At 35.9% G+C, this 26834-nt stretch overlaps 1 protein-coding gene across 16 annotated transcripts in view; it reads left to right on the forward strand.

Annotated features, from left to right (window-relative positions):
* Positions 1-26834, forward strand: part of CCDC91 (coiled-coil domain containing 91) — a 411994-nt gene that overhangs the window by 259872 nt on the left and 125288 nt on the right. For all 16 annotated transcript variants that reach the window (XR_016394889.1, XM_089920448.1, XM_089920446.1 and 13 more), the window contains 3 exons: positions 14582-14674; positions 14763-14831; positions 22629-22805. Coding sequence is in view for 15 of the 16 variants with exons in the window: in XM_089920448.1 (XP_089776574.1) it covers positions 14582-14674; positions 14763-14831; positions 22629-22805 (339 nt within the window). In the remaining variant the exon portion in view is untranslated. The remainder of the gene's footprint in view (positions 1-14581; positions 14675-14762; positions 14832-22628; positions 22806-26834) is intronic.

Below are 26834 nucleotides of genomic sequence, written 5' to 3' on the forward strand. Positions count from 1 at the left end.
CCGTGCCTTCCTGTTAAAACCCATGAGTCAAAGTCTGCCAAGAACTCACCTGTAGTCTAACAGAGTGTGGTTTAAAGCTTGCTGCAGCAAAGGATAATACATACCAAGGGGACTATGAATGTCTCGAAAAGGGGGCGTAGGGATGAATTATGATAGAGTTGGGGGGGGTTATAATTGGTCATAGAATGGTCTTGCAAAGATTTGTCAGAATTTATTTTAAAAGTTGCTCATCGCTTCTTGGTCTTTTGGCTAAGATCAAGTGTATTTTAAAAGTTGCTGTGACAGTCTGTGATCTTTAGAATACATGAATCTGTCTAGAGTTACTGTTAGGTTGGTTTTTCTGTGTTCTTGGAATGTATGGGTCTGAGTGAAATGTCGTTAAGAGATTAGAGCTTGCATAGTCTGTTATACACGTCATGGCTAGGTCTGGCACAATTTATTTATTTTGTGATTCAAGTGTGTTTTGAAAAATATGGTTTATGTTTCCATTCACAGTTCTTCCTCTTGGGCTAGCTGTCAGTAACACAGTTTTTCACTTTATCGATGTAATTGTAATCTTTTTTTTTTTTAACCTTAGGTGAAGAAGGTAATCATACTCCTCAGTTCTTGGCATATTATCCTCTTGTGTCTTACAAGGCCCTTCCATGTGTGTGTGTATGTGTGTGTGTGTGTGTAAGTGTATGTACGTATACATATATAAAATTTTTATCCTTGTTCCCTGCTCCCAGTGTCTTCCCTCTGATTGGGGGAACCATTTTAATGTGTCCTTATTTGAATGTGTTCTTGTAATCTGTGTGTTATTATTTTGTGTGCATGTATTTTTATTTTACAAAAATTTTATTATGTACAGAATGCATTGTTTCCTATGCTTCTAAGAGAAATCCACTGAACATTTTGCTTAAAAAATCTAAAACTGTTGCTTTATGTTCATGTAAATACTATCCATTACTATGTATAAATTGAATTTCTTTTTCTAAATTTCAGAATCCGTGGTATGAATTCACCTTTTTCTTTATCTACTCACCCATAATGGACATCTAGGTTGTCTCTTAACTCTTCACCAACCCAGAAACTTTTATGTGCCCTTATAATGTGCAAGAAAAAAAAAAAAAGCGAAAGGTCTGTTCATCTGTCTACTCTTGTCATCATCTCCACCCAAGAGTGTGACTGCTGTATGATAGGCCATGCAGATGTTAAATTTAACTAAGTGCTGCCAGCTTGTTCTCCAGAGTGGTGGTGACAAGGCTGTCATCCTGCCAGCGATGCACAGGTTCCTACATCCCCAGTTTTCCCCAAAGACCTAGCATTGTCCAGCTTCTAACTTTTACTTTTTTTTTTTTTGGCTACACTATGAGGCTTGCAGGATCTTAGTTCCTGGACCAGGGATCAAACCTGGGCCCATGGCAGTGAAAGCACCAAGTCTCAACCACTGGACCACCAGGGAATTCCCAAATGTTTACTTTTTTTAATAAGCGATAGATACCTCATTCTTAACTTAAATGTCTTATCATAAGTTTGTTAACTTTGGGGATTAACTTTTCAATAAATTTCCTATTCATTAACCTTTTTTTTATTAAATTGAGTTTGATCTATTTTTCTTGTCAGTTTGCAGGGGTTCTTTGTAAATTTAAATATTAATCCCTAAAGGTTTTTAGATAAAACAAATTTCTTTCATCTGTAAATGGAATACTAACTTTGTTCTTAGTATCTATTGCTAAAAAAATATCCCTTATTTCGATGTAATCCAATTAATCATTTTTGCCTTGTGGTTTGTACTAAATTTCTTTAAGAATTTCTTTATTGTCCTTACAGCCAAAGGCTTATTTGTACATGTTTTTCTTATTAACTTTATAATTTTACCTTTCATATTTTGGTATTTTATCCCTGTAGTCTTACTTTGTTTATAATGTTAGATAAAGATTCAGTATCCATTTTCATGTTTCTCCCTAAAATGAGCCACTTTCCCTAGTAGCATATACTTAAGGAGTCTGGTTCCTGGTTAAAAACCTATATGTGATTTTTTTCAGGTCTGATTCTAGGCAGTTACAAAGGCTTTACCTGGCAGGTCTCAGAGGGAAAGTGCATTGTAGCCTTTGAAGGGTGCTGCATTCAAGTATTCAGGCCCCACTGCTGGCCATGCTCTTCACATAGCTGCATTTCTACCTCAGGTGCCTTCATTCCTAATGCTCTTTATCTGAGGCCCTGGGCAGAAGTCTTCTTCAGGTGCTTCTGCCCAGGCCTCCTTAGTGGGAGGAGGAGAGAGAAACTTAGACACTCTTCCCCACTCTGACTCAGTCTTCAGTACTTTTCCTCTCCTCATCCTGCCTGCCTTTTTTTTCCCTCCCACCCCAGGGTCCATAAAACATCCAGAGACTTTTGTTCAGTGCTCCTACAGCAGTGAGATGACTCCCACTTCTGTGCTGATTCACCTGGCCTTCACCTTGTGCTCAGTTCCACGGAGTCAAGGGGTTTTAGCCACTTGCTTATACCAGACCAGTAAGTGATTAAAGCCTTCTTTATTACTCTCATTTTGGCTCATCTTTGCTTAATCAGCAACTCCGACACCTGAGTTTGCTCTCTTCAGCTCAACCGAGCTGCTGAAAACACTAAGGCCATGGATCTCAAACTGTAGTTCTTGACCCAGCAGCTTCAGTATCAGCTTCACTTGGGCACAGTTGGAAACGCAAGTTCCCTAGCACTACTGCAGACTACTGAATCCAAAACTCTGCTCTTGGGAGACAATAAATTGAAGAGTCACTTTTGTTATCAGGAAAAGAATATTCCCCTCCTATCAAAATCTGAAGCAGGAATACATAATTTAATAATATAAGATAGCTTTTAATTGAATTAAAAAGTTACATCGCACACTTTAAACTTACACAATGTTATATGTCCACTATATCTCAATAAAGATGAAAAAACTTAAAAAAAATAAACTCTGCTCTTGGACTGATCAATCTCTTAACAAATCTTTCAGGTGATTCTAATACATGCAAAAGTTTGAGAACCACTGAACAAACAGTTTACTCTATACATTGTTTTTTTGTGGTACTTCTTTATCGTATATTAAGTTCCCATGTATACATGGGTCTGTCTCTGAGCTTTCTATTCTCTTGCACTAATCTGTTTATTTTTGTATAAATAACATACTATTTTTATTACTATGTTTTATTACAGTGTGGTATATGTTAATATGTGGTATGGCAAACCTCTGCTCTTTCTTCTTGATGATTTTTTTTCTTTCAACATTTTAAATATTTCACTCTCTTTTAGCTTGCATGGTTTCTGAAGAGAAATCTACTGTCATTCTTATCCTTTTCCTCTTGTAAGTAAAGTGTTTTGTTTCCCGCTCTGACTTCTCCCAAGATTTTTTCTTTTTCTTTTTTTTACCCTGCTATTTGAATATGATCACATAGGTGTAGGGGTTTTGTAGGGTTTTTTTGGTGTTCATCTTACTTGATTTTCTCTATGCTTCCTGGATCTGTGGTGTGGTATTTGTCATTAATTTTAGAAAAATTTTGGCCATTATTACTTCAAATATTTCTTCTGCTTTATTCTTTCTTCTCCTTTTGGTATTTCAGTTACACATATGTTATGCTTTTTAAAATTGTCTCATGATTCTTGACTGTTCTGCTCTGTGTTTTTGCTTTCCTCCCCTCCTCCCCTCCTCCCCTCCTCCCCTCCTCCCCTCCTCCCCTCCTCCCCTCCTCCCCTCCTCCCCTCCTCCCCTCCTCCCCCACTTTTTACTTAAGTCTAGGAAGTTTCTATTGACCTATCTTTTTTTTTTTTTTTTTGCGGTACGCGGGCCTCTCACTGTTGTGGCCTCTCCCGTTGCGGAGCACAGGCTCCGGACGCGCAGGCTCAGCGGCCATGGCTCACGGGCCCAGCCGCTCCGCGGCATGTGGGATCTTCCCGGACCGGGGCACGAACCCGTGTCCCCTGCATCGGCAGGCGGACTCTCAAGCACTGCGCCACCAGGGAAGCCCCTATGGACCTATCTTAATGCTCATGGTTCTTTCCTTGGTTAGGTTGACTCTACTGATGCACCCATCAAAGTCATTCTTTTCTTCTGTTTTGACTTCTAGTATTTCCCTTTGTTTCTTCCTTAGAGTTCCCATCTGTACATTATCCACCTGTTCTTGCATGTTATCTTCTTTTTCCATTAGCTTCCTCAACATATTAATCATTTTTTTTTAAAATTTCCAGTCTGATAATTCAGAAATCTCTGTCATATCTGAAACTGGTTCTGATGCCTTTTTTTTGTTCCCTCAGACTTTTTAGCCTTTTAGTATGCTTATAATTTTTTTGTTAAAAGATAATTTTGTATCTATGTATGGTGACCAATGTTAGATTTATTGTAGTGATCATTTCTCAGTATATACAAGTATCAAATCAATACACTGAATACCTGAAATTAATATAGTGTTATATGTCAGTTACACCTCAATTAAAAAAAAAGATGAACATGTTGTAACATGTAATCGGAATAGAGGTAAATAGACTCTTAATGAGAGGTTTTGTTAATTTGTTTAGAAGTGAGTAGCTGTGTTTTATATTTTCTGTTGCTGTAAGTTACCAGAGGGCTCAGATTCCTTAAAGGTTTTTGTTTTTGTCTCCCCTCTTGTCTTTGGCTTCCCTAAGAACTCCTTAGAAGAGTCTGTGTCTTACAGCTCTGTCAACTATTATGGACTATAATATACTAGAACCTTATTGGTTTGGTGATATAAGGCATTGGGGAGGGGAAGTATTCTGTAATCTTATGATTAAATCTTCATCTTTTAGTGGGCCCATGACCTTCACAAGTGTTTGCTGGCTTTTCCCCCGCCTCTAGGAAGGCTAGAGGGAGCTGGAATCTTGGTAAAGCCTTTTGCCCAGGTGGAAGGTTTATAAGGTTTTGATAAAGTCTTTTCACCTAAAGAATAGGCTTTTGTTATGGAGAATGCTCTAGGCATAATTCACAGTGGTTATAATAATTCACACTTTTTCTACTCCCCTCAACAGAACCATGAGGGGAAATTTCTGGGCTCTTCATACTGAAATTCTGATGGGATTTCTGGGGGGAGAATCCATAAAAGTGTGTGGAATCCCTAAGCCATCAGCTTTCAAGAGTTCTCACTGTCACACATCCTCACTCAGCCTCCAGCAGTTCCTCAAATTTACCGTTCAAGCACCTACCAGTTTATATCTCCAGTAGCTTCTGCTCTAGGTAAGATGATCTTGGCTGTGACTCACTGGATTTCCTAGTTGTAAATTTGGGGGGTGGGGTGGGATTTGCTCTGTCCCACTTCTCTGATAGACCTAAGGCATGTCATTGATCTTTAGTTTGTTTCAGCTTTTTTTCTTGTTTTAAGAATCAGGGTGATCTTCCAAGCTCTTTACATGTCAAAGCTGAAACCAAAAGTGTGAATATACGTTTTCATTATCTACTTTAGCAAGTTTGTTTTAGCCATCAAATCTTTTCTTAGATTAAATCTTCTATTGAAGACTTTTCTTACAAACAAGACCAATAAAGGCATAGTGACTCTAGTTGAAGTGGAGATGGAGATGTCTAGTACTCTGTTGGACAGAATTTGAAAACTGTTTGTCCCTACCATAAGCTGATCAGGACCAGGGTTGAACCCTTCTGAATATTCTATTATTTTTTGTCAAGCATTCTATCTGTAACTGATGTTAGAACTTAAAATTGCATTTTTCATTATATAATATACTCATTCATGATCATTCACAGTGTTTACTGTATGTCCTCATATGCTTCATATATATATATATATATATATATATATATATAGTTTATTTGGGGGGAAATAATGGAGTATGTTGTATTTTAAAATATGTGTTTTATAAGACTGGAGAAAATAAAATATTCTGCTAAAAAAAACCCCCTCATTGTCTAGGGAATATGTTTTTCTTGCATATGGAAGAGAAAGAGTCATTGTTTTTTTATTTTCTATATTCTTTCTCTAGATGGATGTGTAATTTTTTAAGAAAATATGCCAAAGGTGTTTGACGTGATTACTTCATTTCCCATCAAAAAGATATTAAAGATGTGATAATCTTTCCCAAGGTGTTATTCACCAAATCTGCATTTCATGATAATTATAAGGTTTGTGTGAGAAAATTGCCAGACCTTTTTTAAGTCTTCCAACTTCAGAGTCTTAAAACTTTCAGCTAAATTTTGAGGAGTGGGGCTGGGAGTCTGATATATAATTCTTTTTATTGACTTTCCAATTTCTGTCATGTTATATATGCTGCTGACCTGTTTTTCAACTGAACCAGTAATTTAGTCCATTACTGGTCTGTGTAAATCTTAGCCACAGCTATTTCCCAAGGTGGTTTTGGGTCTAACGAGTGGTTGGTGTTGATGTCCAGCAGGAAATCTTGCAAACCAGATGACTGGTGTGGTTCAAACTGTAACCTTGTTAAAGCATTGGTCAGGTTGCACTTAGAGTTATTTAATTAGTTTCCCAATAATATTTGTGTAAAATTTTAAGGCGACCACTACTTTTTTTTCTTTCATCATAGTACAGAAAGAGACAGTTGCTTGTTGCTATCAGAGTCATACATTAATCCAATACTTTTTTTTTCATTAAGTTATCTTTAGGCAGGCATTTTAATAACTGTTAGAACTTCACTTGAATACGAGTACCTATAATGGTGTTGTCAACTTAAATTGAAAGTTTTCAATATATTAGGCAGTCTAATAGAAAGGTTTTTTAAAAGTATAAGAACATTCTCTGCCTTCAAGAAACTAAGAGCCTTATTATGGGAGACAGCTATAAAATAAATTATAATAAAATATAATAAATAATACACTAGTGATAGAAACAAAATACTCTGGGATTATAGATGAGAGAGCAGGCAATTCATTCTGAGTTTTCAAGAAAGAATTCAAAAGAGGTAACATTTTAATGGGAAAAGATTGGCTTTTGACTGGAAGAGAAAGTAAGTCCATTTTAAGGGACAAAAATAGTATGTGTTAAAAATTAATTTAAAGTGTATGTGTATATTTTTCTTCAAGTTTATTGAAGTGTAATTCACATAAATAGAATCTACCCTCTTAGGTGTACCATTCTTTGTATTTTGACAGACCTGTACAATTTCACAACTACCACCTAAAAGAAGATTAAAATTAAACATTTCCATCACTACCAAAAAATCCTCTCATGTTCCTTTGTAGTCAGTATATACGTGTATTTTTAGTAGAATTCTTGAGTGGAAAGTCAACTTATACATTATTTCTTTCATGGAATGTGCTTGTGATGTTGTATCAGAAAAGTCATTGCCTTTAAGTTCATCTAGGTTTTCTCCTAGGTCATCTTCTAGGAATTTTACAAGTTTTGCATTTTAAATTTAGGCCTATGATCCATTTTGAGTTACTTTTTGTGAAGTGGGTAAGGTCGCTGTCTAGATTCATATTTTTGCGTGTGGATGTCCAATCATTCTAGCAACACTTGTTAAAAAGACTATCTTTATAACATTGTATTGCCTTTGCTCCTTTGTCAAAGATCAGTTGACTGTATTTATAGGGGTCTATTTCTGAACTCTGTTCTTTATCTATTCTTTTGCCAATACCACACCGTTTTGATTGCTGTAGCTTTACAGTACGTCTTGAAGTCAGAGAGTGTCAGTCCTCCAACTTTGTTCTTCTTCAGTATTGTGTTGGCCATTCTGTTTTGTTTTTATGTTTTGTTTTTTTGTCTTCCCATATCTTTAGAATCAGTTTGTCAGTATCCACAAAATACCTTGCTGGGATTTTGATTGAGATTATGTTGTGTTTATAGATCAGGTTGGGAAGAACTGACATCTTGACAACCAGTCTCCCTTTCATGAACATTGATTTATTTACTTGTTCTTTGATATCTTTCATCAGAATTTTGTAGTTTTTCTCATGTAAACCTTGTACATATTTTGTTGGATATATACCTAAATTTTTCATTTGGGGGATGGTAATGTAAAGTGTATTGTGATTTTAGTTTCATACTGTTTGCTATGTAGGAAAGGGATTGACGTTCGTATATTAATCTTGTATACTGCAACCTTATTATAATTGCATATTAGTTTCAGGAATATTTTTTGTCAGTTCCTCAAGATTTTCTACAAAGATGATCATGTCATCTGTGAACAAAGACAGCTTAATTTCTTCTTCCTTTTTATTTCCTATTTTTACACTATTTCATTAGCTAAGACTTCCAGTACAACGATGAAAAGCTGAGGTGAGAGACATCATCCTTGCCTTCTTCCCCAGTTTTTGCTTCATCCCTTTATATCACTCCCTCAGGTTAAAGACCTGTTTAAGTAGGAGGAATAACCTATTTGCTTACATTTTTTTCATGCTTATTAGAAATTATATCTATTTGGGTGAAATAAATCTAGTATAGCTTATCTTTAGTCTTATTTTATTCACTTTAAGAAGTTTATTAATATTATTGAGTTTGTGGTAACTGCGTAGATTTAATCCCATAGGTCATCTTATTTAGGTTTTCTTTCCAAACAATATTTAATGTGTTGGCCCATGAAGAGATGAAACAGCTGTGTGTGACTCACTTTATATTAAGATGTTTATTAAATTTATTAAGTGTCTTTCAAATCGTGTTAAATGGAGGCTTATAGGAAGATGTGCTTTAAGACCATCCTACCAGATCACTTGATCTTTTTCAGTGTTTGTGCTTTCTAGAAAGTGAAAGAAGATACTTGTTGAGTTTGCTTTATAGAATATATACTACACACACACCACATACATATAAAGTAATGTGAAGTTTGTGGACCTGTGATAAATGGATAACAGTATACCTGAACATGAGCTTCTCTGATTGCTTAGTGTAAAATTTGATATACAAAAAACTACGTATGATTGTGGTTAAATCTGTTTACAGTGTCTCCTATGACTAACATTACAGGAAAGAAGAGATTTTTTTATATTTCTTTTTTTTTTTTTTACAGGAATCAAGTAAAAACCACAGAACCTCTATATTTATATTTGAGTATATATCAAACATTTTTCTCTTGGAAAAAGTTCTTCCAAAAGAGGGGAAAAGCATAACCCATTTCTGAGTGCCTTGTTTTAAGCTAAATTTCAAAGGACTGTCCTTGATACCTTATATTAAGCAGCTACTCTGTAAGATTAATGGGACTCTGTGGTTTGCATTTATTTCTTCAATTTGCTTTAAAAATTACTAAAATTTCAATATAATTTTAAGAAGCAATCAGTAGAATATTTTAGATAAACAAAATATAATAAACTCTTCATTGTTCTTGAATGAGATTTACTGGTTTAGATTTCAATTAATTTTCATAGTGCCTCTCAAAATGTTGTAAGGCTGTGTCTTGCAAATTCTGTAGGAAGTATCTCTGTTTCGAAATTATAAATATTTGAAAAGAGTCATATGATAAATGTTTTCATTGGTTCAATTTCGGCTCTGAGGTATGTAAAAAAAGGTGTTCAGAACATCCTCACCTTGGAATGGTCAGCTAGTAAGGTACAAAAGAATGTACTGACTATCTCTTATATCATCAAAATCCATGTGTGCCATTTCCAGGGTGCTGAATGTTAATTGAGACAATTAAGCAATTCTCTGTTGAGGCAGATGGCAGAAGTAATACAGGCAATCTCCAGATACACTTTATACTTTATTTTAGATATAATAAAGGGAGTCTGAAACCTTTTTGGCCAAAGGTTGATACTTTATAATTTCTAGCTTATTGTGATTAAATAGCTAAAATAATATCTGGCCCAGAGAGGAAAGACATTGCTACTTCTGGAAGAATATGTCAATGAACAAATCTCAAATCCAGCACACCTTCTACTACTGTCCCCTATAAAAACTGCAAAAAGAGCTCCAATCATTTTCCTTCTTGTACAGACAATACTAGTAATAGTTGAAAAGGAGTAGTTAGTAGAAACATTTGTAAAGATGTTCAACATGCTTAGTCAATAGTGAAATGCAAATAAAAACCACATGAGATTGCCAAGATGACTATAGTAATAATAATTTAGAAAGCAGAAAGTAAAATATTGTAAAGAATATGGAAAGATTGGAACCTTTGTACGTTGCTGTATTGCGAATATTATTTATTGATATTTGTACATGAATGTTTAGCAGCATTATTCATAATTGCTGAAAAGTGGAAACAACTCCAGTGTCCCTCAACAGGTGAATAGATAAATAAAAGTGGTATGTATGTACAGTAGAATATTACTCAGCCATAAAAAGGAATGATGTTCAGATACATACTACAACACTGATGAACCTCGAAAACATACTGAGTGAAATAAGCCAGATACAAGGGACAATTACTGTCTGATTCCATGTATATGAAGTATCTAGAATAGGCAAATTCATAGAGATGAAAAGTAGGTTAGAGGTTGCCGGGGGCTGGGATGAGGAAGAATGGGTTATTGCTTAATGGGCGCAGAATTTCTGATGAGGATTATGAAAAAATTTTGAAATAGTGATGATGGTTGTATGGCATTGTGAGTATAATTAATGCCACTTGTCCATTTCAAATTGGTGAAAATGGAAATTTTTGTTATATATATTTTTTACCAAAATATATAAAGGAAGTACAAGTAGTAGTGTAATAATAGCACTTAACATTTAAATTTTACTATTTAACAGGCACTGTGCTGAGGTGTTTATATGTCATAAACTATCTGTTTCTCACTGTAGACATATTTTATCCACAAATAGTTAATATTAGTAAATGAAAGGCAAGAATATTGTACTGTAATAATTGAGGTCTTAATTATTATGGCCACCTTCTCTTTTATTGCCATCTGTTCCTGTAAAAGCACTTATAATTAGTTGGACCTCCAATGCCCCATGGATACTGAGGGATAACTGTATTTTTTTTCTATTAGAACTTTTTATTTAAAATTTGTATATTTTTAAAAGTTTATTTCTACTTATTTATTTATTTCCAAATCATATTTGGTACTTCCTACTTTTAAAAAGTTACGTGTGTTTTGGGACAAAATTAGTTGTTATGGTATTTGTTGAAGAAAATTTGTTTTATAAAATAGTTCTACAAGTCAAATATAAGAAAATGTATTTATGTTTCATGGATTGTCTATTAGACATTAATGTCCATGAGAGCAGCATCCCTGGAAACTAGTACACTGTCAGGTGTTGGTACACACCAAGCAAATATTTCTTGTATGATGGCTGGGAAAAAATGCATTAGCAAATTTATAAATTTACATAGAGAGATGGACAAGTTGGTAGGGAAATGATATGTAATAATTTACAAATTAGTATATGAGGGTAAACTTTCCTTTAAGACAATTTAATTTAAAAATAAGATATTAAAATATATAGTTGAATTTCTACCATGAAGATTTATGATTTAATTTATAATTTAAACAATTTTAAGAAAGAAAAGACCAATAGAAAATCAACATTTATAGGATATTGTTCCAGTGGAACAGTTTCCTTAGTTAGCTGCTGTTATAGTCCTTGATTCTGTTCTCTAGGATCATCCCCCTCATCCCTTGTCCTGTTATTGTTTGTAATTTGGTATTTTCTCTCTGGAGTACAGTTTGAAGGTATGCATCAAAATATAAAACATGCTCAATTTTCAACCTGCTCAATTTTCAACCTGCTCATACTGCTTCTAGGAATTTTTTGTAAGACTGTAATTCACAGGTTCACAACATGCATGCATAAAAATCAAGATTTTTTTTAAATTGAAATATTGCAAACAACATGAATGTGTGTAGATAGCACAATGATAAAATTTAAAGTTAATTTAATAAAACAAAAAATAGCATAGTTGTATTTATATAGAAATATGTCAGTACCTTTCTTGAGTGCAAAAGATTACAGAACAGTATTATACACATATTATTTAAAATGTTTATGTATATCTATGTATTTAAATACACAGAGAGCTCTCCAGAAGGTTGTTTGTCTAAGTGCTATCAGTGATTTTCTTTGGGTAATGGAACCCTGGATGATTTTCACTTCTTTACATTTTTCACGATGAATATATGTGATTCTTACAAAAACAGTATATTTTATTGAACTTTATATGGTTCTTTTTTTTTTTTTTTTGCGGTACGCGGGCCTCTCACTGTTGTGGCCTCTCCCGTTGTGGAGCGCAGGCTCAGCGGCCATGGCTCACAGGCCTAGCCACTCGGTGGCATGTGGGATCCTCCCGGACCGGGGCACGAACCCGTGTCCCCTGCATCGGCAGGCGGACTCTCAACCACCGCGCCACCAGGGAAGCCCCTATATCGTTCTCGATTAGCCACTTGTGGATCATTCACTTTACAAATTAACTGTTTAAGGCATAAACTTTTGCCACACCATTCAGCATCTTTCTGAGTCATCTTTCCTAATATCAACTGATATTTATTCAAGAAATTATCTTATTTTAATATTCTGAAAAGAACAAAATCAAAAGCATAGATTATTCAAATTCTTTTAAAGCCAAATGGAAGTGAGGTCTTACCAGACATACTACTTATGTAGCTTTAGTAACTAGGTAATAGTGGCACTGCTTTTATCTATTAAGTGATTACTACTGCTGAACATGAGTGTGCAGATATAATTATTGCTGAAGCTCTTCATTTGAGAGCTGGTAAATTACTTAGCCTCTCAGGGTCTCAGATCACTCATCTGAAAATGAGGAAGAATGTCATCTGATTTAGCAATCTGTTGTGTTTAATATGGTACAACCACATATAAAGCACTTGTAACAGTGTCTGAAACTTTAAAGTGGTCAAAAAAGTTAGCTATTTTTAGCTATCTATCTATCTAAAGTAAAGTCAGTCACCTTGTATTTTCTCAAGTAGATCTATGCTTTTACTTAGGGTATATTTTATGTAGGATGCTTCTTTCAAATGATAATGTGAGGTTTATTTTGGCTCAGACAAGCTCAAAAATAGTCTTCTATTATAGTATACTGTCAGAATTAAGAAATGAAGCTCAGGAATGAATTTTTATTGCATTGTCATTGTCATTGCATTGTCATTTTTAGCTAATGTTATCCTCTTTGACTAGTTCTTGTTGGACCCCTGGAAAAGCATGGCCTACTTATAGTTAATTATTTATTGATTAGTCTGACTTATTAATATAACAATTCATTTTAAGGAGAAATCATTTTCAGAATTATTGATGACTCTGAGAAGTTTATTTTGCAGTTTAATTCCAATAATTTTTACTTGTTCTGTTTTTGTTATGTTTACTCCCATCGCAAAGCCTAAATTGAATATTTTCAGTCTCATATGAGAATTGTATTATATTTATCATTTTGAAGTCTAATTATTTGCCTGGTAAAACACATTTTATCATGCGTGTTTTATAAATAGGATTAGGTATTGTTTCTGACTGTGAAATTCTGTGCACATCTAGACTTTCAAAGAATAGAACATTAAAGTCTCAGTTATTATTACATATCATATGCTAAGCCTACTGATTTATTAGTCAAATGCTTTTCACAAATTCATATGGTACCAATAATTTCCCATCACCATGTCATGATTTATATCACAGTTTGGATTTGTTTTTAAAGAAAAACCACATTTTTGTAATTTTTCTTGTTTTCTTGAAACATAAAGATAAAAAATAACATTAAAATTAAAAACAGGAATAATAGATTATCTTAACTTTCTATTTGGTCACTTACTCTCAATGTAGACTGCCTGCTTAAGAAATGTTTTAAATCAGAACAACTTGGAATGACATAGATCTGTTTTAAAATATTGGGTGTCAGAGTTGGTTTATATTTAAAGGAGGCTTCTATGTAAATGGCATTCTAAATCTGAGAAAATATCTTACTTGCCTTTAGTAACTGAATGAGAAATCTATGTGAGTAGGAATATATATGTATATGTATATATGTATATGTATATGTATATATGTTTTGTTTTCCCTAAGAGCACTGTTCAGAACAAGTATCTGGCTTATCTGTGTTGAAGATATTGAGGCTACAAATGTTGAACTTTCTTAAGAAAACTGCGTTCAAACTCCAGTTGTCTAGTCTATGATAATTAGCTGATGGCTCTGTGTGCTTTTTCATTAGCACATTGGAATAAAAATAAATACATGAACTTTATATTCTTTAACATTAGCTATCACATAATATTCCTTTGACCGTTTTCATAGATTTATTTTTTTGAATCTATGGTAAAATCTTGAGATGAGAACAGTCATCTATCAATTTCTGTAACAGTGCTTTACTAGAAACACAAATAATCTGTTAAGATAATTATTCATCAGGCAAACATCAGTTATAATCTGATTGCTCTCTTACTGCAAGCTAATAATAATTTTAATGAGTAAATTTTCCAAATTTAATTTTAGGAAAGGACATTTTATCACTTTCTGATTCACTTCATATTTGGAATGTTTTTAAATTAGATCTCATGTCATGTATTTTATTGAGTTTGGGGGTGAAAAAAGTATATCTTGACTGATGGAAGAAAGGTGAATTCAGGTTTTTTGGCTCCTAAGCCTTCATTTTAGCAAACTTTCTTCTTTCCTCTAGTAACTACTTCAAATGAATTCTACCAGCTGTTCTCCGTGTTGATAGATTATCAGTCTCAGAGCCATAATCATAATGCAATTATCTTTCCTTGTAGCATCAGAGGCTCCTTGAAATGCTTGCCACAGAGAAGGAACTGTTAAAAGAAAAAATAAAGGAAGCTTTGACTCAGCAATCTCAAGAACAGAAGGTAATACTTTAAGTTTGCTTGGACTGTGGAAAGAATGTTCTGTTACCTCAAATAATACTTTAATGTCTAGCTGTCTTATCATTTACAGGAAATATTGGAAAAATGTTTGGAGGAAGAAAGGCAAAGAAATAAAGAAGCATTAGTATCTGCTGCAAAGGTATTTCTCTCTGAAAAGTTTATTCTGTAGCTTAATTTCAATTATAGTTCTACTTTTGTTATGTTTACCCCCACCTCAAAGCCTAAAATGAATGTTGTTGGTCTCATATAAGAATTGTTTTTGTCATCTTTATGTCTAATTATTTGCCTGGTAGAGACCCATCAGTAACAATCAGTTTCTTTGTAAATAAGTGGAATTAACAAACTGAGTTTATTAATGGTTAGTCAATCTACATTTTTTTTTTTTTTTTTTGCGGTACGCAGGCCTCTCACTGTTGTGGCCTCTCCCGTTGCGGAGCACAGGCTCCGGATGCGCAGGCTCAGCGGCCATGGCTCACGGGCCTAGCCGCTCCACGGCATGTGGGGTCTTCCCGGACCGGAGCATGAACCCGTGTCCCCTGCATCAGCAGGCAGACTCTCAACCACTGAGCCACCTAGTCAATCTTTTAAAAATATTTCATTCCAGAAAAATCAAATTTTTTTTTTCTTCTTCTACTGTTCATATTCTTGTTAAATTTACATTACACAAGATAATGATGATATTGAAATGCTTTACATTTAGATTATTAATCACTTGTTTCAAATAATATATCTACATAGGAACACTAATATCCACTTGGTATTTGATAGATATCATAGAAGTAATGAGAGTGTGTGTGTGTGTGTGTGTGTGTGTGTGTGTGTGTATGTATATATGTATCAAGGTATGTGGTTTTTAAAGTCAACTTTGAAATAGATCATCTGGGTAGTATATTCATAGATGTTAAATATATGTATACAAATATATACATATGTTGACCTGAAATATACTGTCAGATATTTGTCCAGCAAAAATGGGTTTATTCAGGATTAGGAGAGAATTGCAATTTGGGGTCTGCAACCATGGCGAGCCATGTACAAGTTCCCACATGACAAGGAGAACACTTTTTTTTTTTTTTTTGCGGTACGTGGGCCTCTTACTGTTGTGGCCTCTCCCGTTGCGGAGCACAGGCTCCGGACACGCAGGCTTAGCGGCCATGGCTCACGGGCCTAGCCGCTCCACGGCATGTGGGATCTTCCTGGACCAGGGCACAAACCCATGTCCGCTGCATCGGCAGGCGGACTCTTAACCACTGCGCCACCAGGGAAGCCCCAAGGAGAACACTTTTATAGAGAGGAAAGGAAGTTGTGAGGGCTACAGGAAATACAGAGTCCATGGCTTTTCATTGGCTGAGTCGCTGCCAGGAAAGAAGAGGAGTCTTTCTTCTTCCTGTTGGTCTCTACTGTAGTTGCAGGGCATGAGAGTTCCCCCTTAAATAGATCTCCTGACACTATTTAATTGAGATTTCTGTTTATGAATTTTTTACATTTTCCCCTTTGATCAAGACCTTTTTCTGAAAGCACCACTGATCAAGAATCAAGGTTTCTAATTTTAGCTCTTTTTGTCCCTCAATTTCTGGGTGTGGTGTCTCACGTCAGAGCGAAAGTGCAGATTGGAAAACTATTGCAGTCACATTCAAGTAACGAGGAGGGGTAGGAGGGAGACCTCTTAGGCAGTTTTCTGAAGTCCATATCTTATCAAGATTATAGACATTGGAGATCATCTGAAGTGTTATGTCATCATCAAATGTTTGGTGACAAACTTCTAAGAGGCCTGGCCTGGGTATCTTGGGAAAGCTGTCTCATCAGATGTCATCTGCTTCATTTCTGGGAAATCTTTACTTTCAGGTCACCAGATGATGTACAGGTCCAGTCAGGGTTAGGTGCTTTCTTTAGGTGTGTCATGTGAATCCAAGAGTCTATTCCTTGTTGTTTGGTGGCACAAGGGTTGGTTATGAGTGCCTGATAGGGGCCTCTCCAGTGAGGTTGAAGAGCATTCTTTTGGAAGTGTCTTTTCCAGTAGACAAAATCTCTAGGTTGCAAGATGTGATGCTTAAGGTCATCATCTCCCAAGGGCGCACTGTGAAAAGATTGCTCTACCAGGGCATGGTTATTTTTAATGGAAACAACTAGGCCTTTGCAATATTGGAATATCTCTCCTTTTATCAGCTGTGGGTCAAAAGAGGCAGGAGCCAAGTGCATTGGGTGTCCTGTGACTATCTCAAAGGGTGAGAGTTTACGAGTTCCAAAAGGAGTGGATCTGGGATTTAGAGGGCCAACAGCAATGCTTTTGGCCAAGGTATTTGGAGGGCCTCTACAAATTTTTCTAACTGAATCTTAATAATGCTGTTAGTGCATTTAACTAAACCAGAGGATTGAAGGTGGTAAGGTGGTAAGCATAGTGAAAACGTTGTAAAACTGGCCAAACAGCGCAAACTTGTTGAAGCACCTAGCCAGTAAAATGGATTTCTAAATCACTATGATGTTTGAGAGGAGCTCCTCAGGTAGGGACAATCTTTTCCAAAAGTACTTTAGCCCCAGAAGAGGAAGTAACCGGTCTGCAAGGGAAGGCTTCTTTCAGTCCACTATAAAATCTACAGACCATGACTAAAACGTGAAGTTCATTAGCGATCCCCACTGTTTGAACCACGGCATGGGCTGCTTTATAGTAGTGGGGTTGAACACCGAGATTGTGCCTTTGGTGTCAGAACAGGAAGAGGTTCATCCTCAATCAGGAGAAATATTTCTCCACACCGATTAAGAGGGAGAACTGGGAAGAGCCCCTATAATTCCTCAAAGCCCCGTTATTGAGAATTGAAAGGACATTGGAAAGGCTGGTTAGAGGACTGAAAGCACTCAAACACTTAAATTTGTAATAATCTTTCCCAGTGTCCTGGCTTTTTGCAATAATAGCAGAAACTGGGAAAGTTTTGATTTCATTCAGGAATCTTCATTTGCTGGATTTGAAGATTAAGAAATATGGTGTTCTTCCTTTTAGGTGACTCATGTAGAGTGTGAGAGAGCTGGTTTGCTAGATTAATTAAGTCTGAACTAGAGATAGTTTTCCATTTCATCCTAGTCCTTTTTACTAGAAGGGAAAATGTCCCAGTCCAGCCCATTAATAACACAGAGTTAAAAGCTGCCTGGGTGGAATCAACATCTGAGGGAAGACCAGAATTTTCTTTAGAAGCAGTCTGAAGTCATGTAGTAGTCGTGAACAGGTTCATCCAATGTTTGTGTGCAAGGCTGGATTCTGTTCCAATCAACAGGCTTTGGTAAAGCCCTAGGAATTGCTCGATGAAGCCACCTAGCGATTGCCTGAACCTAACCATATAAGTTAGACCTTTCAGGATTTTCCCAATTAGCAGTTTTCATCCTATGCTGGGCCTGGCCTTAACCAACAAGTATATGAACCAGCTGATATGAGTCAGAGAAACAACGTTGATAAGTTTAAATGACTATATTAAATTCCTCAGCAAGTCTGTGAGGATCTTTGGTTTATTTTGGGAAAATACTTGACTATGGCTTGCAGTTCAGCTTTAATCCAGAGAATATAGGAAATTCAGAGTTGAACTTCTGGATCCTCAGAAGGCTTAATTTTATAGGGAAAAATTCTGAAAAGTTCAGAGGGAAAGGGGGTGGGAAGAGTTTTAGAGAAAAGGAGAAGTTTGACAGGATAATTAGTATGGGGTATAGAGGAGGCATCAGCGGCATAGAAGGGTGGGAGGAAGATGGCGCCAGAGGCACAGTCTGGCCATGAGGATGCAAGGATGAGAGACGAGATGGTACCAGAGGAAGCCAAGGAAGAAGAACCTGAGGCTTTGGGAGCCATTTCATCTTTCTTTAATTGCTGGTTTGCCTCAGTTAATCTTGAAATCTTGTTTTGCAGAGAGAGAGTTTTAAGCTTCTGATAATACTGGGAAGCCTTAAGATACCAATCGAAATAGGCATACCGCTTAGTTCTGGAAATTTTTGAGCTATTGTGATCTAATTCAGTTTTAAGGAAATTAAGTTTGGGGATTCCAAAAGTTTCCCATAATGGCCACTGATTTTTTTTTTTTTTTTTTTCGGTACGCGGGCCTCTCACTGCTGTGGCCTCTCCCGTTGCGGAGCACAGGCTCCGGACACGCAGGCTCAGCGGCCATGGCTCATGGGCCCAGCCGCTCCGCGGCATGTGGGATCTTCCCGGACCGGGCACAAACCCGCGTCCCCTGCATCGGCAGGCGGACTCTCAACCACTGCGCCACCAGGGAAGCCCGGCCACTGATATTTTAACTTGCCTTTGGTCAGGTCGGTCCTTTTAGTCAGAAGGAGCATGAAGGGGTAGGAACTATGGTTTTTAAATACCAGTTTGGCTGGAGTCCCTGTAGGGGTAGCACCCTCAAAATACTTAGTTAACTGGGATCCCATTTCTCAGAGGTTTTTCTCTAGAATAAAAGAACAATTTTCAAACAGCTTAAATAACTTACAGCTCAAAAAGCTTGCAAACTAATACCAGCCAGTTCTAAGGAGACAGCTTGGTGCTAAAGGAGCCAGGCCAAAGGCTTTTACAGGCAATTTCCAGAGAATAGCCCCTTCCAAAGGAAGAGGCCAAAGGCTGAAAAACCAATACACTTTTCAGTGAAGAAGTCCCTATTCCCAAAGGAATGGCCTGAAGGCATTTCTAGCCAGCCTCGGTTGAAACAGTCTTATCTCAAAATCAGACCAAAGTTCCAAATGCATGCAGAACAAGGCCTTAGCCGGAAAGATGAAACCTTAAAATAGATTCTGAATAAAACCTGGAGAGCTTCAAATACAAAGAGGGCATGAGCTTGGGTCTAGGAGAAAGACGTACCTTCAAACTCCAAGGTCAGCAAGAAAGCAGTGAGTAACAGTGGGCTCAGTTGTGGGTACCACATCTGTTCAATAGCCCCAGAGCCTTCGGAGGTCTTCTCTGGTCCCCATATGGGCCACCAAAGTGTTGACCTAAAATAAATAGACTGCCAGATATTTCTCCAGCAATAATGAGTTTATTCAGGAACAGCAGAGAATTGCAGTTTGGGGTCTGCAACCATGGTGAGCCACGTGCAAGTCCCCATACAACAAGGGAGAATGCTTTATCAAGGGGAAAAGAAAGTTGGGAGGGCTGTGGTAAACAGAGTCCGGGGCATTTCATTGGCTGAGTTCTTGCCAGGGAAGTAGAGGAGTCTGTCTTCTTCCTGTTGGACTCTGCCATTGTCGAAGCACTTATAAGGTGAGAGCTCTGCCTTATGGTCCCCTGACACTATTTAATTGAGCTTTCTGTTTATTAAGTTTTTAACACAAATATGGCACTGAGTGTTGAGTTTGGGATTTAGATTTAAATTTAGTAAACAAACGTTGAAAGTCTCATAGGTACAGATCACTGTGCTGAGGTGGAAGTTCAAGAATGACTATGATTTTGTCTTTTTAAAGAATTTACAATCAGGTAAATAAACATTGTTTATGTACTAATAAGGTAAGAAGGAATGCATTAAATTATTATGAGTATATAGATAGTATTTCCATGGCATTCATAGGAGGTTTTTTATTTCATTTTTTTTAAATTTATTTATTTGGTTGCGCTGGGTCTTAGTTGCGGCATGTGGGATCTAGTTCCTCTACCAGGAATCAAACTCGGGCCCCCTGCATTGGGAGCACAGAGCCCTAGCCACTGGACCACCAGGGAAGCCCCCCATAGGAGTTTTTGACAATAAATTTCTTTTGAACTGAGCCTTGAAGGATGGCTAACATTCTGAATAGTGAGATTGAATTTTATTCCATAGGTAAGTAGAGACACATTGAAATTTCTGAGTATAGGTGGGTCATAATGGTAACTGACATTAATTTTGGGGAAATTGGAGCAAGAAAGGCCAAAGGCAAGGAAAGAATTAACAGAGTGCATCTGAAGTTTGCATAAGACAGAAATAGAATAGTAGTAGTAGCTTGGAAAGGAATGAAATAGGCAAATTCTAGTAGTTAGGAGATAGAATCAACATGTTTGGTGTGGATGAGGTGGCCAGTTTGTGAACTGCCAGAATATTCATTCAGCAGCAACATAGAAAGTAATACTATTTCCTTGATATAGAGTTTGAGCTGCCTGTGATATATCTAGATTATAAAGTCAAGTAGGCAGCTAAATCTACATGACATTTACAGCTCGGTAGATAGGAATCTCCTGAAGATATTAATATGGGTTAGTATAATGGGTTTTTTTGTTTTTTGTTTTCCAGCAGAGAGATGGTAATAGTAGCCATGGAAATTATTGTCATGTATAATTACCTCAAAGGAGTAACAAGTAGAGTAACAAGTGGTCCAAGTTCTTAGCCCTGAAAGAACTCCAAAATTTAAAATCCAGAGGAAGGACGAAGTTACAAAGAATTGAAAAGACTCAGCAAAATGCATAGGAGAAATATAAGCAGCAGGCTCTCATGAAAACCAAGAAAAGAGAGGGCTTCACAAAATCAGAAATAACTATATAGAATGTTGCTTTGAGGTCATGAAAGTAAGGATTAAAACAAAAAATATCGTTTGGTTTAAACAACATGGAAGGCATTGGTGAACATAGTAAGAGAGTAATTTAGGAGGAGAATTGTGCAATAAAATAGGAGTTCCAAAAATGGTGACTGTCAGCTTTAATGACTTTTGTCAAATTTAGTTGTGAACTGGAAGCAAGAAAAAAAGTGGTAAGTCTCTCAGGAGTGGGAGTTCGATGGACTTTACTATGTACGATGGTTTCTTGAGGAAAATTCTTGTGCAGCTGTTTGAGTTGCAACTGAAATAGGCTCTTTTTCCATGGAACGCCATTTTACTGAATTAGTAGGGTTATACAGACTTTAGTATTTGGCAGACATTTTGTCCAAAATAAGCAGAGTGAGCCCAGCACCTTAAGGACAAAAACTGACAGTTCTTGTTGCCAATGATAAAATTCGAGCTTTAAAAAAAAATTAGAATTTTAGAAAATTTATTTCTACTTTTTAATAAAGACTCTTCTGATGAGATTGATGGTGTTATTAACAAAAATGTGGCTTTTTTGGTTATAATATAGTGAAATGTGTCAACATCTGGAGGAGATGCATAAGTCATTGAATCAATGTTTGCCAAATAAAAAATGTTTAAAAAATATGTAAAGGGTTCATTCAAAATGCAAGAAAAGATTGTAATGTAACAGAGTACAAAAAGTTCATTGACATGATTTTATTTTTCTTATTGCAACTTGCCTTTAAGAACTATCCCTTGTTAAGCTTTGGTGTGGAATCAGAAAGAATATCTACAGTAATCTCAACTGGCTACTAAATAATTCTCGCTTTTCTTCTACATATATTTGTGAGGCTGGGTTTTTCTTATATACTTCAACTAAAAGTATCATTACAGATTTAAAACAGAAGGCAGGTATAAGAATCTAGGCTCTCTTCTATTAAGTCAGATAGTAAAGAGGCTTATAAACATTCTTCTCACTTTTTAATTTTGGAAAATGTAGTTATTTTTCATAAAATACAGTATAAATATATAATGCACTTACTGTTATTAATTATAAATGAGTTAATAAATAAGTATTTTCTCTTGGTTTGAATATCTAATATGGTAAATCTTAATATGTATAACCCATGTAAACAAAAGCTCTTAGAAGTCCTCTATAATTTTTAAGAGTATAACGAGATCCTAAGACAAAATAGCTTGAACACTGCTACTTTAGGCCAAGACTTGGTTTCTTTGAAGTTTAGAAATGCCATGGAAATAAGTTGGTTATTTGTGTAAAAACAAATAATTAATTTTATTTTACAGCAGTTATTACATATGAGTAAAAAAAAAACAATGTCAGAAATAAACCCTATAGATCAAAATTTTGAGTTTTTTAGGTTAACTCAAGTCTGTCTTATTCAAGGAACTATTGTGGTCACTCATTCAAATATTTTTGTTTTCGTCATTATTTGTTTTGAAGCTTGAGAAAGAAGTGATGAAGGATGCAGTTTTAAAAGCTGTAGAAGAAGAAAGAAAAAATTTGGAAAAAGCCCATGCAGAAGAAAGGGAGTTATGGAAGACCGAGCATGCAAAAGATCAAGAGAAAGTATCTCAGGCAATTCAAAGAGCTATACAAGAGCAAAGAAAAATTAGTCAGGTTAGTAAAATTAGTTCTTTATAAATATTTTCATTTTTCTTATTTTTTGCAAAATAAAGTAGCTTTACTATTATTTTATCATACTTAATCTTACTGGGCATAATTATTTTACTTTTGAGTATAATACTTTAACTGAATAATTTTTAAAATATCTCTACTTTTCACATTTTTTTTTCTTTTAGTTTCTCTTTTTTTAACATCTTTATTGGAGTATAATTGCTTTACAATGCTGTGTTAGTTTCTGCTTTATAACAAAGTGAATCAGCTATACATATACATATGCCTCCATATCTCTTCCCTCTTGCGTCTCCCTCCTTCCCACCCTCCCTATCCCACCCCTCTAGGTGGTCACAGAGCACTGAGCTGATCTCCCTGTGCTATGCGTCTGCTTCCCACTAGCTATGTATTTCACATTTGGTAGTATATATATGTCCATGCCACTCTCTCACTTTGTCCCAGCTTACCCTTACCCCTACCCATGTCCTCAACTCCATTCTCTAGTAGGTCTGCGTCTTTATTGCTGTCTGGCCCCATTTTTTTTTGATTCCATATATATGTATTAGCATACAGTATTTGTTTTTCTCTTCCTGACTTACTTCATTCTGTATGACAGACTCTAGGTCCATCCACCTCACTACAAATAACTCAATTTCATTTCTTTATATGGCTGACCATGTCCTGGCGATTGTAAATAGAGCTGCAATTAACACTTTGGTACATGACTCTTTTTGAATTATGGTTTTCTCAGGGTATATGCCCAGTAGTGGGATTGCTGGGTCGTAAGGTAGTTCTATTTTTAGTTTTTTAAGAAGCTTCCATACCGTTCTCCATAGTGGCTATATCAATTTACATGCCCACCAACAGTGCAAGAGGGTTCCCTTTTTTACACATCCTCTCCAGCATTTATTGTTTGTAGATTTTTTGATGATGGCCATTCTGACTGGTGTGAGATCATTGTAGTTTTGATTTGCATTTCTCTGTTGAGTAATGATGTTGAGCATTCTTCCATGTGTTTGTTGGCAATCTGTATATCTTCTTTGGAGAAATGTCTATTTAGCTCTTCTGCCCATTTTTGGATTGGGTTGTTTCTTTTTTTTGTTATTGAGCTGCATGAGCTGCTTATAAATTTTGGAGATTAATCCTTTGTCAGTTGCTTCATTTGCAAATATTTTCTTCTGCTCTGACCGTTGTCTTTTCTCTTGTTTATGGTTTCCTTTACTGTGCCAAAGCTTTTAAGTTTCATTAGGTCCCATTTGGTTATTTTTGTTTTTATTTCCATTTCTCTTACAGGTGGGTCAAAAAGGATCTTGCTGTGATTTATGTCATAGAGTGTTCTGCCTATGTTTTCCTCTAAAAGTTTGATAGTGTCTGGCCTTACATTTAGGTCTTTAATCCATTTGGAGGATTTTTTTTAATGTATGATGTTAGGGAGGTCCAAATATCATTCTTTTACATATAGCTGTCCAGTTTTCCCACCACCACTTATTGAAGAGGCTGTCTATTCTCTACTGTATATTCCTGCCTCCTTTATCAAAGATAAGGTGACCATAGTGCATCGGTTTATCTCTGGGCTTTCTATCCTGTTCCATTGATCTATATATCTGTTTTTGTGCCAGTACCATACTGTGTTGAGTACTGTAGCTTTGTACTATAGTCTGAAGTCAGGGAGACTGATTCCTCCAGCTCCATTTTTCTTTCTCAAGATTGCTTTGACTACTTGGGGTGTTTTGTGTTTCCATACAAATTGTGAAATTTTTTGTTCCAGTGAAAAATGCCAGTGGTAGTTTGATAGGGATTGCATTCAATCTGTAGATTGTTTTGGATAGTGGACTCATTTTCACAATGTTGATTCTTCCAATCCAAGAACATGCTATATCTCTCCGTCTATTTGTATCATCTTTAATTTCTTTCATCAGTGTCTTATAATTTTCTGCATACAGGTCTTTTGTCTCCTTAGGTAGGTTTATTCCTAGATATTTTATTCTTTTTGTTGCAAAGGTAAATGGGAGTGTTTTCTTCATTTCATTTTCAGATTTTTCATCATTAGTATATAGGAATGCAAGAGATTTCTTTGCATTAATTTTGTGTCCTGCTACTTTACCAAATTCATTGATGAGCTCTAGTAGTTTTCTTGTAGCATCTTTAGGATTCTCTATGTTTAGTGCCATGTCATCTGCAAACAGTGACAGCTTTACTTCTTCTTTTCTGATTTGGATTCCTTTCATTTCTTTCTCTTCTCCGATTGCTGTGGCTAAAACTTCCCAAACTGTGTTGAATAAGAGTGGTGAGAGTGGGCAACCTAGTCTTGTTCCTGATCTTAGTGGAAATGGTATCAGTTTTTCACCATTGAGGATGATGTTGGCTGTGGGTTTGTCATATATGGCCTTTATTTTGTTGAGGAAAGTTCCCTCTATGCCTGCTTTGTGCAGGGTTTTTGTCATAAATGGGTGTTGAATTTTGTCAAAAGCTTTCTCTGCATCGATTGATGATCATATGGTTTGTCTCCTTCAATTTGTTAATATGGTTTATCACATTGATTGATTTGCATATATTGAAGAATCCTTGCATTCCTGGGATAAACCCCACTTGATCATGGTGTATGATCCTTTTAATGTGCTGTTGGATTCTGTTTGCTAGTATTTTGTTGAGGATTTTTGCATCTATGTTCATCAGTGATATTGGCCTGTAGTTTTCTTTCTTTGTGACATCTTTGTCTGGTTTTGGTATGAGGGTGATGGTGGCCTCATAGAATGAGTTTGGGAGTGTTCCTCCCTCTGCTATATTTTGGAAGAGTTGGAGAAGGATAGGTGTTAGCTCTTCTCTAAATGTTTGATAGAATTCACCTGTGAAGCCATCTGGTCCTGGGCTTTTGTTTGTTGGAAGATTTTTAATCACAGTTTCAATTTCAGTGCCTGTGATTGGTCTGTTCATATTTTCTATTTCTTCCTGGTTCATTCTCGGAAGGTTGTGCATTTCAAAGAATTTTCCATTTCTTCCAGGTTGTCCTTTTCATTGGCATAGAGTTGCTTGTAGTAATCTCTCATGATCCTTTGTATTTCTGCAGTGTCAGTTTTTACTTCTCCTTTTTCATTTCTAATTCTGTTGATTTGAGTATTCTCCCTTTTTTCCTTAATGAGTCTGGTTAATGGTTTACCAATTTTGTTTATCTGCTCAAAAAACCTGCTTTTAATTTTATTGATCTTTGCTGTCGTTTCCTTCATTTCTTTTGCATTTATTTCTCATCTGATCTTTATGATTTCTTTCCTTCTGCTAAATTAGGGGGTTTTTTGTTCTTTCTCTAATTGCTTTAGGTGTAAGCATAGGTTGTTTATTTGAGTTGTTTCTTGTTTCTTTAGGTAGGATTGTATTGCTATAAACTTCCCTTTAGAACTGCTTTTGCTGCATCCCATAGGTTTTGGGTCATCGTGTTTTCATTGTTTTTTGTTTCTAGGTATTTTTTAATTTCCTCTTTGATTTCTTCAGTTATCTCCTGGTTATTTAGTAGTATATTGTTTAGCCTCCATGTATTTGTATTTTTTACAGATTTTTTCTTGTAATTGATATCTAGTCTCATAGCTTTGTGGTCAGAAAAGATACTTGATACGATTTCATTGATACGATTTCAGTTTTCTTAAATTTACGTAGGCTTGATTTGTGACCCAAGATATGATCTATGCTGGAGAATGTTACATGAACACTTGAGAAGAAAGTGTATTCTGTTCTTTTTGGATGGAATGTCCTATAAATATCAATTAAATCCATCTTGTTTAATGTATCATTTAAAGCTTGTGTTTCCTTATTTATTTTCATTTTGGATGATCTGTTCAGTGGTGGAAATGGGGTGTTAAAGTCCCCTACTATGATTGTGTTACTGTCGATCTCCCCTTTTATGGCTGTTAGTTTTTGCCTTATGTATTGAGGTGCTCCTATGTTGGGTGCATAAATATGTACAATTGTTATATCTTCTTGGATTGATCCCTTGATCATTACATAGTGTCCTTCTTTGTCTCTTGTAATAGTCTTTGTTTT

Source organism: Delphinapterus leucas, chromosome 11 (assembly GCF_059928025.1).
Source record: "Delphinapterus leucas isolate spDelLeu-1000000601 "Yukka" chromosome 11, BTC_Dleu_Yukka2, whole genome shotgun sequence".
In the NCBI taxonomy this organism is placed as follows: domain Eukaryota; kingdom Metazoa; phylum Chordata; class Mammalia; order Artiodactyla; family Monodontidae; genus Delphinapterus; species Delphinapterus leucas.